At 39.4% G+C, this 17281-nt stretch overlaps 1 protein-coding gene across 1 annotated transcript in view; it reads left to right on the top strand.

Annotated features, from left to right (window-relative positions):
* The window catches only part of LOC110970633 (B-cadherin-like), a 35244-nt gene extending 18700 nt beyond the window's left edge, over window positions 1–16544 (top strand). The window contains 13 exon segments of the mRNA XM_022220936.2: window positions 2048–2192; window positions 3799–3971; window positions 4338–4466; window positions 6678–6863; window positions 7032–7276; window positions 7649–7791; window positions 8160–8251; window positions 8502–8637; window positions 8911–9129; window positions 12045–12175; window positions 12663–12756; window positions 12759–12805; window positions 15592–16544. Of these exon segments, the coding sequence (XP_022076628.2) occupies window positions 2048–2192; window positions 3799–3971; window positions 4338–4466; window positions 6678–6863; window positions 7032–7276; window positions 7649–7791; window positions 8160–8251; window positions 8502–8637; window positions 8911–9129; window positions 12045–12175; window positions 12663–12756; window positions 12759–12805; window positions 15592–15804 (1953 nt within the window). The 3' untranslated portion in view covers window positions 15805–16544.
* Window positions 16545–17281: the final 737 nt, after the last annotated feature.

Consider the following 17281-nt stretch of genomic DNA (forward strand, 5'->3'; position numbering starts at 1 on the left):
GAATTGTATCCAAAGAGCCCAGAGCAACCTCCAAAGAAATTGAAGGTGAACTCCAAGGCCAAGGTGTGTCAGTGTCAGATCGCACCATTCGTCGTTGTTTGAGCCAAAGTGGACTTCATGGGAGACGACCAAGGAGGACACCACTGCTGAAAAAAACTCATAAAAAAGCGAGACTGGAATTTGCAAAAATGCATGTTGACAAGCCACAAAGCTTCTGGGAGAATGTCCTTTGGACAGATTAGACCAAACTGGAGCTTTTTGGTAAGGCACATCAACTCTATGTTCATAGACTCAAAAACCAAGCATACGAAGAAAAGAACACTGTCCCTGCGGTGAAACATGGAGGAGGCTCAGTAATGTTTTGGGGCTGCTTTGCTGCATCTGGCACAGGGTGTCTTGAAAGTGTGCAAGGTACGATGAAATCTGAAGACTATCAAGGCATTCTGGAGAGAAATGTGCTGCCTAGTGTCAGAAAGCTTGGTCTCAGTCGCAGGTCATGGGTCTTCCAACAGGACAACGATCCAAAAACACCCAAGAATGGCTGAGAGAAAAGCGTTGGACTATTCTAAAGTGGCCTTCTATGAGCCCAGATCTGAATCCCATTGAACATATGTGGAAGGAGCTGAAACATGCCATTTGGAGAAGACACCCATCAAACCTGAGACAACTGGAGCTGTTTGCTCATGAGGAGTGGGCCAAAATACCTGTTGACAGCTGCAGAACGCTCATTGACAAATACAGAAATCGTTTAATTGCAGTGATTGCCTCAAAAGGTTGTGCAACAAAATATTAAGTTATGGGTACCATCATTTTTGTCCAGCCCTATTTCATTAGTTTGTTTTTTAAAATAATTATGTTAATCAACAATTCAAAAGTGATGGCTGATTTTGATTATTTAATTTTCAATAAATTTTTATTTATTGTTACTTTTGTGAGTTTCAAGTGATTTCAGTGAGAATTGTGGGTTTTTCCTGCTTTAACTGAGGGGTACCAACAATTTTGTCCACGTGTATATATATATATATGTGTGTGTGCGCACTTTGTGTTTTGCTCTTTGGACTACTTACCTGCCTTGGACTACTTAAAACAAGATAATTGTTGAGGTGTTGTAAGTTGTGCTATAATACATACTCATACTATACTGTCTTTTTCATTTCATCAACAGCAAACAATGGCAGGCTTTGTGATGAGAGACATGTACACCACAGCAAGCAGCTGTCTTAACTGAAAACATCCTCAGCATAATGGTCATTGACATTAGGCCTCAGTCGATGGTTGAAGACGAAGGATTCACTACAATGATCTTATTTTCTCTTTCAGTCCAAATCCTCTTTTTCTGAATAAAGAAGTGGAAATTAAAAATGTGTTGTTGTTTTTTTTAATCCGATTGATTCATCGAAAAAATAATCGACTGATTAATGGATTATTAAAATAATCGTTAGTTGCAGCTCTAAATATTAAAGTAAACAGCGCTCTGGTAAAAGAATAGTAATGGTATCGACAGATATCCAGATTCAGATATCAGGATCGGATTGGAAGTGATAAATGTGGATCGATGCATCCCTGATATAGATGATGCTATGTTATTTATTCTCAAAAGTTTCCACCTTAAAACAAATGTCCAAAGACCCATGTCTACTCCCCTCTGAGATAATTTACTTCTTTGCTGACCTGCCTCTTTGCTTCAAAATCAGTAATGTCTGACAGGGAGATGTACCAAACTTTTAGCAACTGCACATCTTGTGTCATCAACTGTTATTTAAAGTATTATTGTTCTGCAAAGTGTTCTGTCCAAAGCCTTTTTTTTTTTTTTTTTTGAAATTTTTTTTTTTTTTTTTAGGAAGCGCAATAACATGTCTGTATCATTAATATGACCACTATAAAGATTTTCTTGTATCTTTGTCTGACAAATATTTGAAAGCATTTCCTGCTTCAAAAACATTTGTGAAATGGATATTTTTAAAATTATTTATTAATTTTCTACGCATGATGTAATAATGAAGGAATCTACATGATCCCTACTGCAACGGTTTCTGTCTTTGTGCAGTTTCTCGCACATGCTGTGGCAGAAGGTGCAGGAACAGCTGAAGACCCTATGGATATTGTCGTCAATGTAATTGACCAGAATGACAACAAACCTACTTTTGCTCAAGACACCTTCGTGGGTGAAGTTGCTGAGGCTTCACCAACAGGTACTGTCAGTGGATATAATGAGCATGAAACAATATTTCTGTTTTTCATTTTTACAGTAAAAGGGAATGATACGAAGCTGCTAATGTCTGTCTAAACTTTACTCGAACACAGTGATGTTTCAGATCTGATTAGGACTTTCTCTAATGTAAACTCTAACCCCAAAAATGTATGTAAATGCAGCTGTGGGGAATAAAAGTAGTGCACCTCATGTATACTCACACGCAAAAGAAACGCAAGTTTCTTTAACCCGATTGAAAAATTAAATTTTGTTTTTGAAAATGTTAAGAACACACCATGCACCACAAAGTACCAAATGCATTTTTGTTTTGGGAAACCAAATTTAATTTTTCATCGGGTAAAAGAAACTTGCGTTTCTTTTGCGTGTGAGTATACATTCTTTTTGACACATTGAAATAAACCATAGATCCTATTTGAAACGGTGCCTACAGATAAATATTGTATATTTGAAGACACCCACAAGAAAAATTAGGGTTTTAAATCATTCCTGCAACAAAATATCAATCGATGTAATATTGTGTGACAGCAAAAGTTCACCTTTGGTCAGTGAAGTTACTATTGCCACCTTTCAGCAGATGTAACTTCTTGTATCTTGTAACTTCTTGCATAAATGTCCTGCACTTGTTGACATGGGCTTGCTGAAATTATTGGACCAAGTTCCCAGATGTATTCCTTCAAAATGAAGGAACGCAAAAGTGGGAAACGAAAAAACCCCATTGTGTGCTGCTGAGATGGCCACAATTTTTGGACCAAAGATTCTTCACCTTGTTAATTATGTGCATATCTTCTCATAAATTTTCTTGGGAATTCTTGGTCGCTAGCCAAATGTTGATGAACCAACTCATGTCCACTCACAGATGAAGCAAACAAATATCTGGGTGATATTAGACTGTGAGGGAGCAGTTGGTTCTTTAAGTCTCAATATGTTGGATCTGTGAGGAATGGGCAGGTGTGTAGATGTTTGTCAGGGACTAAATCAGTAAAGCCAGATGACTGTCATTGCGCCTTAGAAACAACAAAGTCTATTGTTAGCTCCCTGTTAGCAATGATGAGTATCTGCTGATATTTATTTGAGGATAACCAGTTACAGGGTGTTGGAGGATTTGCTGCAGCAGCTCCAATTCCAAGTTTGAATGATTAAATAAACTACTGTTCCCATCTTAGTCTTAGCCTGTCAGAAGTGGTCATCAGAATGTTTTCACTCATCATTGTGTAGAATTTTAGATGAGAAAATCAAATACAGCTGTCAATACAAATCAGGTCATTGCAGCCATGTAGAAGTTGTGTAGATCCATTTTTGTTTTCAGTTTACGCAGTGCATCATAGCTCAGTGACAGATTCTACACGAGTCTTTTTTTAATGGAGTGTCACAATTTTTTTTTTAAAAAGTTGAACAAAGACTACAAAAATCCAAAGTGACTTAACTGACTGGCATTGCCCACCACAATCAACAGATGCTTTGTACATTGGTCAGCAAACTACCCGTCCAGACCAGTTTTATTTTATAAATCACCTCTTTAACAAATTTTTCTAGAAACTTTGACAAACCTCTGCTCTTATTTCCACTTCTAAAATCCTTCTCTTCAGGTTTTGAGGTGATTAAAGTTGAGGCCACAGATCTTGACCAGCCCAATAATGACAATTCAGATATCCGCTACCGTATACTGAGCCAGGAGCCACAGTTGCCTAGTGCCTCCCTGTTTGTCATCAACCCGGTCAATGGAGTCATCAGAGTGAATTCTGGGAGGCTGGACAGAGAGGTGAGCCTTCTAGAAACAACTGTTATCTTTCTTAGTGTGTTTTCATAGCTATACACTGAAATGATCAGTGGTTCAAACAGTTTTCAGTTTGATGTGGTTCAGTTGGCCAGGGTAAATGCTTCCATGGGTGCTCTGGTGCAGACCAGATAATTCCACTGAGACTCACAGACTGATCAGAAGGTTGTTTTGATCTTCTTTCAGAGTCTGTGTTGACAAACTACCAAGCCCTAAGAAAAAAATACATTAGCTCAAATGTTACATTAACTTTAAAGTTATCCTAATGGATTATCTGGCAAGTGATTGTTAGTCAGAATGTTTATTCCTTTTTGTTGACCAGTTACATTCATCATGTGTGTCTTTCAACAGAAATATCCACAGTACACTCTTGTGGTACAAGCAGCAGACATGGTAGGAGAAGGGTTGACTGGACAAGCAAAAGTGATCCTTAAAGTGACAGATAGCAATGACAATGCTCCAGACTTCACTCAGCCTGCTGTAAGTACATCATACTTGTGACTGGAAATATTCTCTTAATTTGCTGTTTCCCTACTCATTTATTAAAACGGATTGACACATTTAATTTGCTAATGTTGCATTCATACACTTTATGATGTCATTAAATTTTCCACATTTTATCTCTTGAATTCATCAGTGTGTACACATTCTTTGATCAATTTCACAATGCAAGGCACCATGTTTTTAAAATGTGAAAATAGCATTTGTGCATCTCTGGTAGTGAGTAGAATATTACTGTACATCACCATGTAAGGGCTTATTGTTGATGGAACTACTTAGTGTATAGGGAGTAGTAAATAAATGAACAAGGGAGTTCTTTCAGATATAGCCACAGTATTTAAAACAATCCCATAAATTCCAGTTTGCACGTCTGTCATCATAATCCTTGTAAAAAGCATACATGTAGCACAACAAACGGTGGACAGTAGCTTAGTTGAAAGTACAGTGGGTACAGACCCCTTGAAATTTTTCACTCTCTGTGTAATTGCAGCCATTTGCCAAAATCAAAAAAGTTCATTTTATTTCTCATTAATGTACACTCAGCACCCCACCTTGACAGAAAAAAAACAGAAATGTAGAAATTTTTGCAAATTTATGAAAAAAGGAAAACTGAAATATCACATGGTCATAAGTATTCAGACCCTGTGCTCAGTATTGAGTAGAAGCACCCTTTTCAGTTAGTACAGCCATGAGTCTTCTTGGGAATGATGCAACAAATTTTTCACACCTGGATTTGGGGATCCTCTGCCATTCTCCCTTGCAGATCCTCTCCAGTTCTGTCAGGTTGGATGGTGAATGTTGGACAGCCATTTTGAGGTCTCTCCAGAGATGCTCAATTGGGTTTAGGTCAGGGCTCTGGCTGGGCCAGTCAAGAACGGTACATACCGCTTAGAATTAACACCAAAAAGTTCAATCTTGGTCTCATCAGACCAGAGAACCTTATTTTTCATAGTCTGGGAGTCCTTCATGTGTTTTTGGCAAACTCTATGTGGGCTTTCATGTGTCTTGCACTGAGGAGAGGCTTCCGTCGGGCCACTCTGCCATAAAGCCCCGACTGGTGGAGGGCTGCAGTGATAGTTGACTTTGTGGAACTTTCTCCTATCTCCCGACTGCATCTCTGGAGCTCAGCCACAGTGATCTTTGGGTTCTTCTTTACCTCTCACACCAAGGCTCTTCTCCCACCATTTCTCAGTTTGGCTGGACGGCCAGGTCTAGGAAGAGTTGTGGTCATCCCAAACTTCTTCCATTTGAGGATTATAGAGGCCACTGTGCTCTTACGAACCTTGAGTGCTGCAGAAATTCTTTTGTAACCTTGGCCAGATCTGTGCCTTGTCACAATTCTGTCTCTGAGCTCCTTGGGCAGTTCCTTCGACCTCATGATTCTCAGTTGCTCTGACAGGCACTGTGAGCTGTAAGGTCTTATATAGACAGGTGTGTGCCTTTCCTAATCAAGTCCAATCAGTTTAATTAAACACGGCTGGACTCCAATAAAGAAGCAGAACCATCTCGAGGAGGATCAGAAGAAATGGACAACATGTGAGTTAAATATGAATGTCGCTGCAAAGGGTTTGAATACTTATGACCATGTGATATTTCAGTTTTTCTTTTTTAATAAATTTGCAAAAATTTCTACATTTCTGTTTTTTTCTGTCAAGATGGGGTGCTGAGTGCACATTAATGAGAAATAAAATGAACTTTTTTGATTTTGGCAAATGGCTGCAGTGACACAGTGAAAAATTTCAAGGGGTCTGAATACTTTCCGTACCCACTGTAAGTCTATACATGGTCAACTTAAAGACAGTAACAGGTTTTCTGAGGAATCTTGCTTATAAAATATTTTTTCTTAATGCAACAGAGTGTGAGCAAATAAGCCCAGTCCCTTTTCATTGAACTTGTTAGTTAAATTAACGTTGGATCTTAGGGTTGTTTGACTGAATGATTTATAGCTTTACCAAGTCATTTTACAAGTCGTGACAATTTTTACATGAAAAGTTGATAGAGTGCATGTTTTTAGGAATTTCTGTCTTAATGTGAACAAATTATATTCCATACTTGCACAGAAAATTAAATCAACATGAAATTGAGGGTCATTTACAATTACTCTTTTAATTCTTAGTAAGCCACCAACAAACTTTTTTCAATCTATATTTTCTTGCTTCATTATTCAAACATCCCTTCCATTTTTTCCAGTATGAGGCAACAGTCGAAGAAAACAAAGTAGATGCTTTAGTTATCACAATGTCAGTAACTGATGGCGACGAGCCCCATTCCCCAGCCTGGAATGCCAAGTTCAAGATTGTTGATGGTGATCCTGAAGGTCTTTTTACAGTGAAAACAGCAAGTAATAAACAAGAGGGAATCATTTCTACTGCCAAGGTATGAAGTTAAAATGAAAATCTCAAATAGGAGTTTTTTGAATATCAGTTACAGTTCCATAAATTAGTAAAATAAAAGTCAAAGAACTTGAATTTAATTGACCTGCACAGTGAACTGTAACATGTTTGTCTGATCAGTTGTGTTGGTACTTTGCCTCCATCCAACCAGGGTCTTGACTTTGAGAAGACCAGCAAGCACACTCTGTTGGTTACAGTGGAGAATGAGGTTCCTTTTGCTACCCCACTGCCTACTTCCACTGCCACAGTGGTGGTAAATGTGGAGGATGTTAATGAAGCTCCAGTCTTTGATCCAAAAGAGAAGCTTGTCTCAAAACCAGAGGACCTTGCTGTCGAAAGTGAAGTGGTGCAGTACAAGGCTTCTGATCCAGACACTGCACGCAAACAGAAAGTCATGTAAGATCAAACTAATGAAAGAAATCCTTTGTTTACTTTGAACTTGTATTCAAACACAAGATTCACATTGAGTCAATAGCTCATTAGATTACAAATGTTCTCTTTATATGCTGTATAGTGCCCCCAAAATTTCCACAATGGAGCTTTTAAGTCCACAACATGTATTCTTTGTGCGAACAATCCCACAAGACATTGCAGCACATTTTTTAGATGTGAAAATAGTAGGGCTGGACCCGAATATCTGAATATTCGGTCATTCGGGTGGTGTCCGAATATATAATTTCAGATCTGAATATTTGGATTTCCACCACCCATGTATTTGACTAATTAGAGTTTGCATTTTTCTGTGACTATTTGCATTTTTCTGTCCAGGTATAAAATAATTAGTGACCCTGCGGGCTGGCTGAATGTGGCAAAGGAGACTGGCCTGATTACAGTCAAAAGCCTCATGGACAGAGAGTCCCACTTTGTTAAGGACAACAAATACACAGCACTCATTGGTGCATATGATGACGGTAAGTAGGAGGCAAAGCTGACGTTGTTGTCCGGCTGCTTTTAAGCCGAAAATGAAACATGAAATTAAAGCTTTAATGGTGTGTGTTTTTAAAAGAACCCATTCGTATAAGCATATGGAGTGGGTTCAATAATGTAAAAATGAGCAGTTGAATGTTTTTATTGCATGATCTCAAGCAGTTCATATTAAAAGAACTCTGCCTTTATAAAGCCTGCTTGGGAAGAGCTTTCTGCAAAAATATCAACTTTGACATTTTGGAGTTTAATAACTGCTTTAAAGCTAGGAAGTCTAAATATAAATTTTATCTCACTAGGATGATGAAAACTTCTCCTTAATTCATTATGTTTTGCTCTCCTCTCGTCTCACCAGATGAAGTCCCAGCTACAGGAACTGGTACTCTGATGATTCAGCTTGAAGATGTCAATGACAATGCACCCACCATTATACAACGTGAATTTAAGGTGTGTCTAATTTCCCAATAGGAGAGGAATTGTCATGTTTAGCACTTCTATTGCAGATTAATCTTATAGTGGAAGTTTGTGGTAGTGTGATGGCTGTGTTTTACAATACACCGATTTTGAACATATGGTAGAATAAAAAAGTCATGTCAATCATACACTAACTTCAGAGTTAAAAGAAATCAAATGTGCCTGTGTGCATTAACATCACCAGCATAAAGAAAAACTTGACTGTGACATGGTGTTTCCTCAGGTGTGTAACAAGGAATCAGCTCCTCAGCTGCTGGCTGTAACAGATAAAGATGGACCAGGCTTTGCTGCTCCATACAGGGTCTCTCTGGATGATGCCATGTCGAAGGCCAACTGGACTGCACGGATGAACGAGACCAGTATGTTCACTATTAATACATGATAAGCACAAACTGATGCTATCCAATCAAATTACCAGCCCCAGCAAAAATGGATGGGTCATTCCTGGGAGAAAAAGCATTCTTTGTTATTGTGATGTTAAGAAGTTTGCAAACTACAAATTTAACAAATATGTTAAAAGAATAAAAACAATAGTAACGATGAATTTCAAATATTTTGATGCAGAAAGTATTTTTACTTTGTTGCAAAGCGGTTCGCAAATACATTTTCCTCTGTTTTTGACTTGATTGCAGGAACGGGCATCATCCTGAATTTAGCCAAACATCTGGAGAGTGGGCACTACACTGTGGTCCTGACGGTTTCAGACACCCAGGGTATGGGGCAGATCAACACGGTCCATGCCGAAGTGTGTGAGTGCACTGGAGCTGAAGTGGTGTGTGCAGGTCGTATTGGAGGTGGCTCCAACCTGCCTGTCATCCTAGGAATACTTGGAGGCATCCTGTTGCTGCTGAGTGAGTTTAATATTTGTTTACCTTCAGTTCAAAAAGGAAATGCGCTTTTTAAAATTCCAGGGATTTGAGCTGGAGATTCTAGCTTGGAAACCAAAATGTAGTCATCAAACTTTGCATCACATTGGATAGGACCCTTCAAGACATTTTACTTACAGTGCGACCCAGTGACAAGGATGCTGACACTGATCTGACCAACTGTGGACAGCAAGAGGGGCTTTGAATGTATGAAAACTGCTGTAATGTTTATTATTAACTTCAAACTGTATATTGCAGTGTAAAGATGGCGTAATATTTGCCTGCTATTTGACATTCATAGAACTGCACCATTTTGATGACGTACCTTAACCCTTTAACACCCAAGGGTCGTAGAGGCCGCCTGGATTATTTTTTTTATTTGGGCTGAAAAAGAGTCAGAAATTGTACTGTGTTTTTACTTCTTTCTTTCAGAGCAACTTACGCTTTTAATATCTGGCAATATCTTACATAAACTATGTGTTTATACAATGCAACAATAGTTTAATACAAGGGGGTTGAATTTCCAATATCTAGTTTGAGTTGTTGTGTGTGATAGATTGTATTCTAGAAATACTGCTGCATGGTCAGAAATAATGATTGGCCCTATTGAACTACTGGTAGCCAAATACAGCAAGTTTTTGGGAAGCAAAAAATAGTCAATTCTTGTAGATGACTGTGCGACATTAGGGGGAAAAAAGTGTATTCTTTATCAGTGAGATGTAACACTCTCCACACATCTGTATAATCCATGTCCTCACAAAATACTTTCACACACTTGGCATGAGAGGAATGTAAAAGTTTTGCAGGGGGAGATTTGTCTAAAATAGCAGCCTGATGCATCCTTTATGCAGTCCAAAATCTTTAAAGGAATATTTTTCTGTATAAGACTAGCCACCCCACGGCTCCTCGAAGTAAAAGATGAAAAGTAAACTTGGCTAAACCCTCCATGTTGTAGTTTTAAATGTTCACTGTCATTTAAATAGGTTTCTTGTAGTAAAGCTATTTGTACGTTCTCCTTTTTGATGTAATTTAACACTTTTCTACGTTTTACAGGGGTATGTATTCCCTTAACATTCTAAGTACACAATTTGAGTCCCGTCATAAAAGTAATTAAGATATGAATTAGCAGAGCATTTGTCAACTCTGAGTAAGAAATATCACAGTCATGAACATAGGGCCAAAAAGAACACAAAATGAGCAGAAAGAACAGAAAACGATGCGCTTAAGGCGCACGCTGCCAAACTGAAGCATAGAACGCAACTCTGTCCTCCTCCTAAGCACAGAGGAGATCGAGTGAGTGAGATATCTAGCGGCAACAAGATAGACCAGTCTGGGACGAAGGGAGGCAATGTTTATCTTTCTACACAATCATTGTAAATTAGATGCTCCATTCTTGTCACAGATCACATCAGTTAGAGAGTACTTAAGCTACTGAAAGATGACAGTCAGAGATGGTCTTTAGTATAGCCCAAATATTACTCATCGGAAGTTGACATGGCCCTAATGCAATCTTCTGTCTCCACGAGGTTATTAAACACTCTGGTAGATCCACGGCATGTTACTTTCAGCTTTGCGGGGTAAATTAACCTGTATTCTGCACCGAGTGACCGGAGCCGTTTCTTCACTGCATCATAACCGACAGCGGCAGAAAAATCCTGGAAAAACATAACCGTAGAACCATGTTTCACGGTCTGATTCCATCTTGCTAATTCCCAGGATGCATTCATCACACGTTTTTTTGTATTGGTAGTTGTGAAAATGCACCACCACGGGTCTTGGTCTTTGCGTGGATGGGGGCTTTGGAGCAAGCAAGCGGTGAGCCCTCTCCAGCTTTATCCATCCGCCTTTCCCTTCAATGTGCAGCATTTCGGGCAGCCAGTGCTCGAAAAAGCACGTCGGATTGGTCCCTTCAGCACCCTCGGGAAGATTCAGTATTCGGATATTCATCCTTTGCCCACGGTTCGCTAAATCGTCAATACACTCGACCAAAAAGTCCATAGTCTTTTCCAGAATCTCAACCTTGGTTTTGACCGGGTCCATTGCATCCTCTACGGCTCCAATTCTCTGTTTGGCCTCATCCACCCTCTTCTCATGGCTTTCCAAGGTATCGCCGTGTTTTTTCAACAGCTCTAAAATATTTGCACACTTTTCATACATTGCTTTCGTGACATTAGTTGTCACCTCATGCACCACTTCACGTAAAGGTGCCCGGATGCCAGCCTCTGTCCCATGATCCGTGTTAGCCGTAGCATTAACAATGTTAGCCGCGTTAGCATCTTCTGCGGTCATGCTAGCGTGTTCTTCAGGAGTGTCCTTATTTCTCTTCTTTGGCCGAGCCTCTTGTCTTAAGAAATAGGTATTAATGATCATCTTATGAAAGTCAATCACTAGTTGAATGGAGGTTTGATTTTTAGCAGAGTTAAATGAAAATATCAGCGAATTGTTTTACCAGCCTTTCCGGACATGACTCATCCCTATGCCGCCATATTCAAAACCCCTTTCAGGAACTGTTTGAATTTTCTCTCTAGCACAAATGGTTGAGAAGTTACAGTAAATTAAAGAGCGCTCATAAAGTGGGAGCGGCGCCACTCCTGTGCATTTAAAGAGTTAATAGGTACCGTACATACCTTAATAGTTAACTTGGCAGCCTCCATTGAATGATGACCATTTTACTGCAAAAGGTTTGTAAAATTATGTATTTATTCAGGACTATTTTCAGTGGTGGATTACTACACATATGTGCCCCATACATATGTTTGTGTTTAGTAGCCTCAGAGTAGCAATAGAGCTTCATGGCACAGAAAAAAGTAGTATATCCGCAACTACTTTCATGTCCTCAGTTTAGTGGGATTTGTTTTGACATGGGGTGTGTTGTGTTAAGTTTTGTGCTCTGTCTTTAGTGTTGGCATTGCTACTGCTGCTATTTGCAAGACGAAGGGGAGGAGAGAAGAAGGAGCCTCTACTGCAAGATGATGACATCAGAGACAATATCTATTACTATGATGAAGAGGGAGGTGGAGAAGATGATCAGGTAAAGAATGACAGAAACTGATTCAAATGACATCAAACCTTCAGAAATGTGTCACTAAATTCTTACTGTACACATATTTTACACATCAACCATCTTTCCAAGTGACATCAAGGTCTACTGTAGAAGATATAAATTAAGTACGAAAGGTGGAATAAGTCTGTAAAGTGTTTGGAATATATGGTAAATGAATTTCTCTGAAAGAAGCATAGTCATAAGGCAAAGTCCAAAAGAAAACATTATGTCAGCATCTGTTAACTTGAGCATTTTGAACAGAGATGTACATACACTGTATAATGAATCAATAAGTGTCTTTTATTGTATTATGTATTGCTATGAGCAATGAACACACCGAGACCCAAAGAGGAAGAATCCGCTCAGATGGGGTGCCTGAAGTTCTGGCCGGCAAAACGGGCCTGAGAAAACGTTGTACAACAGTAAAATACAGTAATAATCAAAGTAATAATCTCACTAAATTTCTTTCACTCAGGACTATGATCTGAGTGTTCTCCACCGTGGTCTGGACAACCGACCTGATGTGTTCAGGAATGACGTGGTGCCAAATTTCATGCCTGCTCCTCAGTACCGGCCTCGCCCGCCAACCCAGACGAGATCGGCAACTTCATCGACGATGTGAGTAAAATGCAAAAATTCATCATGATTTCATTCATTACAATAGCTTGTTTATTCATTATTCCAAATTCAATCTAATGTATAGAATTTGAACACACGCACGTTATGATAATGACAACAGTATAGTCAGTTATGCATAATCAGGAAAATACTGGACATCAAATTCTAAAGGATGCATAGATAAATGTAATCACAGCATGTCATAGCATGCCCCGTATGCCATGACATAGCATGCCCCGTATGCTATGTCATGAAGAATCAGTGCTTGGAGTTAACTCTGTGAGCCCTTGGCTTTATCCACAGTCATTTCGCTACCTTTACTTTTTTACTCTTAACATGGTCACTATAAAGACTAGCTATGTATGCTGTACTTTTTTTTCCCCAAAACAGTCTACACTATCTCGATCAGGGATGTCAAACTCATTCCTCAAAGGGCCGGTGTGGCTGGAGGTTTTTGTTCCAACTAAGCAGCATCACACCAGACCTGACTCATTTAATCAACCAATCTCAGTCTCCAGACAGGTGATTGGTCAGACTGTGTGCTCTAGGCTACAGCATTTAGTTCCAACATATCTACAGCACACAGTCTGACCAATCACCTGTCTGGAGACTGAGATCGGTTGATTAAATGAGTCACGTCTGGTGTGATGCTGCTTAGTTGGAACAAAAACCTGCAGCCACACCGGCCCTTTGTGGAATGAGTTTGACATCCCTGATCTAGATCTTTCATCTGCTATGATACTTGCAGATTTTTTAATATTGGCCTTTATATCAAAAACAAAATACTTTGTATGATAAAATCATGTTTATATCATACCATAAATGCTTTCAGTAGGGATATCTTTCCAGAATTGTGCCTGGAATTTGGTAGTATGATGGTGCATGACTTGTACTTGACAAATTGGGGAGAGTGCCTGTTGAAGGACACTTTAACCTGAGAGAAAGGGAAGTGACTGTGGATACAGTTGGATTCTCAGGGTTAAATAATTGCATTAAAACTTAAAAAAGGTTATGGCATGGGTTCATTTTGTCACTGGAATATTATGCTGTTAATATACTCACTGGTAGCCTAGACCCATGTTCTGAAGGCACAAGGGTCTAGGGCCGCTCGACAGGGAGGGAGGCGGGCTAAAAGGTTGTCTTTCAAATCCCTCTGCAGCAATTGGGTAGGTATACAACCAATCAGTGCAACGAATAGGCTGACGTAGTTCCGAGAGCGCCGGCGGATTGTGGCTAAGTCCCATTAGCTTCCCAACCAGCGGAGCCAACTGGTATATTAAGGATTTGCCATATCCCATCGGCATAAGTCCAAATACGTCTTTCTTCTCAATGAAACACTTCAGTGCCGTCCTTTGTTTATCTTTCAAGTTGAATTTTAGCTTCAAATCTTTAAGGGCTGTGGCCAAAGCCGAGTCGAAAGATAACTGTTTATTGTGCGCCGGTTGTTTCTGTCAGAATCGTCGCGCCTCTGTCGTCACTTAGTTACGCCCGCCTACTGACTCTACATTTCATGGTGATTCGTTCGGCCAGTTTTAGGAGAATCCAGCCTCGAGCCTTATGGAGGGTAAGCTAGACCCACCCTGGCAGAGAATTAAATTCGTTGCCGTGGGTTATCTAGCGCGGCTAGGCTAACTCACTGGTACATATATCTGTATATCAATGTGACAAAAAGAAAGACAGACTTATTTGCATGACAGTTTCTAAACCATGTCCTCACGCATGCATGACCATTACTTTACATGAACACATAATGCAAAATTGTCAATTACTGTGGCATATTGTAATGTCACATCATCACAACAGCAGTACAGTATGTCACATCAGTGTCGGTTCATGTTTAAATGTCATCAGTCAGCAAGGATGCTTTACATCCCTTCCTAAATGTATCCTTAATACAGATTTTATGTATATTTTGTATTTAACTTATTTATGATTCTGTTTTAATTGTGACCACCTCCTATGAAGCAGAAAAAGGCTGCACTTTACATAGTCCTAATGTGTAATTTACTAAAGGATGGAGAGAAAACGGGCTTAGTTACCACACGTACCTTCAGTACTACGCAGTACTTACAGGGAGTTAGGGGTTTGATTTAAGTGTTACACTGCCATGTAATGATTTTCAGCTAAAATTTGTATATTATGGATTTTATTTTGATGGTTTTGCATCGTCTGAAGATTGTATTGCTGGGCCACATTGATTATTTTGAATGAGTGTGTGAGCTGTCTACAAATAACTACAGTTTGCACTATATAATTCTCACAAATATGAGACTACCAATTTGTCAAATGTCCAAATGGTTGGAGTGAGTGGCATTTAGAAAAGAACCAGACCACCACAGCATTAGAACAATCCCAATAAACGCAAAAAACCAACAAAATCCAGCCAAGAAATTTAAGGCTAATTTGTCAGGGTGCAGCCATCTTTCCATACCACCATTGTTGTAATTAATGATAATGATGTCATTACATCTCTGAGTCTCTCTACCCCTATGACAACTACTGACAGGTGTTTAATTTTTATCCGTTTTAACACTGCACTCCCCTGGGTCCCTGGCAATACAACTACAGAGGAGGACAGATGCGCACATACACATTCCTTGTATTTTTTTGTGAGATAGTCATAAACTTCTAGATAGAAGTTTATTGAGTTTGACTTGATTTGAAGTCTCAGTACTTCATGATCATGTTTGGCATAATATATAGGTCTGTCTCATCTCTCCATATTTACTGATGTATAGAAATAAATTCTGTAAAATGAAAACATGTTTTCTTTTCTCCTCCCTCAGAACCTGAAGGCAGCAGACAATGACCCGACAGCACCCCCTTATGACTCCTTGCTTGTGTTTGACTATGAGGGAGGTGGCTCTGATGCAGGAAGCCTCTCCTCTCTGAACTCCTCAAGCAGCGGGGACCAAGACTACGACTGCCTCAATGAATGGGGCCCCCGCTTCAAGAAATTGGCTGACATGTACGGAGGTGGAGAAGATGACATGCTGTAAATATACCAAAGAATGAACCATCATAGTTGAAAGGTGGATGCATGTATGGCTGAGTTCATGAATGCGTCACAGGAAAACTACTCAGTCTGCTAACATGCTAGGTGCCACTTTGCTATGCTGCTATTTTTTTATTGTGGACTATGGTTTGCCTTTTCAGTGCAGTCCCAGTAATAGTTGACAGCCCCTGCTCAGAAGCCAAAGTATGAGTTTGTTTTTATACATGAGCTCCCCATTTTCAATGGTTAATCTCTGTGTCCCTGTCTTTGTCTGTTTTAAATCCTAGGCTAAAGACTAAAAATACTTTTTGTTTTGGGTTCACCGAGTTCTTAAGCCACAGTGTAGATTCTTTAACCAGTGTTGCAACTTACACAATGACACTGGATACATGCACACAGAGGCTTACAGTTGCCATGGAATCTTTCTCGTTTTGGCAGCATATGCATTACATTTTCTTCTTTTTGTTTTGTTTGTTGTGCTACTATTTCGTATTTGTGTTTAAGGGATTTAATTAGAAGTGATCAATGATCTGTGTAGCCAACCAATGCTACATCGCGCTCAGTGCTCAATGAATTGCAGATAAATGCTTTTTAAAATTGTTTAGTAAGAAGTTATTCTGTTGATGTTGTCTTTATTACACTGCATTATCAAAAATACTCTTGCAGTTACCTCCAGCGGTACTTTATTATTAATGCTTTGGTAAATCTGATTTTTTTTAAAATAAAGATATCGTAATAGAATGATGGATTTGTGGATGGTCTTTTATTTCATTTCGAGAAATTAATTTTTCACTTGAACTACATTAGACAACCACAATTTATAGTGGTGTAAAGCAGCAGCAATGCCAGAAGTAGTGTATGAGAGGGAAGTTCTCTCAAAAGAAGGGTTATTTCACATGCATTAATCAGAGCCCCTGATTGCAAAGAAAGCTGTTTGAATAACCCACATAGTTGTTGCCCTTTATACTGTCTATTCTGTCTTATTCTGTGGCCTAATGTCAATCTCCTCACTCACAAACTCTAAAATGTGTTCTCTTGCGTGCATGAGGACTCAGGGCTGTCCAAATCCAGTCAAATCAACTGAATGAGGGCTCTGATGCAGACTTTCTGATACTTTCATGCATTTTTTGCTGCAAGTCTGCATAATACTTTACGGAGGATGTTGCCCATAATTTATACCAATATTGGGTGACAAACACGCTTGCTTGTAATTTATTGTATGTGTTTTTTTTTTTTGTATTTCTAAATGTCCACATATGATTAGACACATTTATGACTATGGACAAGAACCTCCAGTGATGTCCTTTTGTGTGTGGTGTTTGGGATATTTGCAGTGGACTTTTGGGTCTTTAGGTTGCAGGGTTGCGTCACTGTGAATCGGGATTATTGCAGTACATCCTGCAGATGCCCAGTTGGAAATGTGGGGAGTTTGGAAGCCAGGTCCCCTACCCGCCCAAGGTCCTCCAGCGACCCCATGTGCC

Source organism: Acanthochromis polyacanthus, chromosome 15, assembly GCF_021347895.1.
Source record: "Acanthochromis polyacanthus isolate Apoly-LR-REF ecotype Palm Island chromosome 15, KAUST_Apoly_ChrSc, whole genome shotgun sequence".
Lineage (NCBI taxonomy): Eukaryota > Metazoa > Chordata > Actinopteri > Pomacentridae > Acanthochromis > Acanthochromis polyacanthus.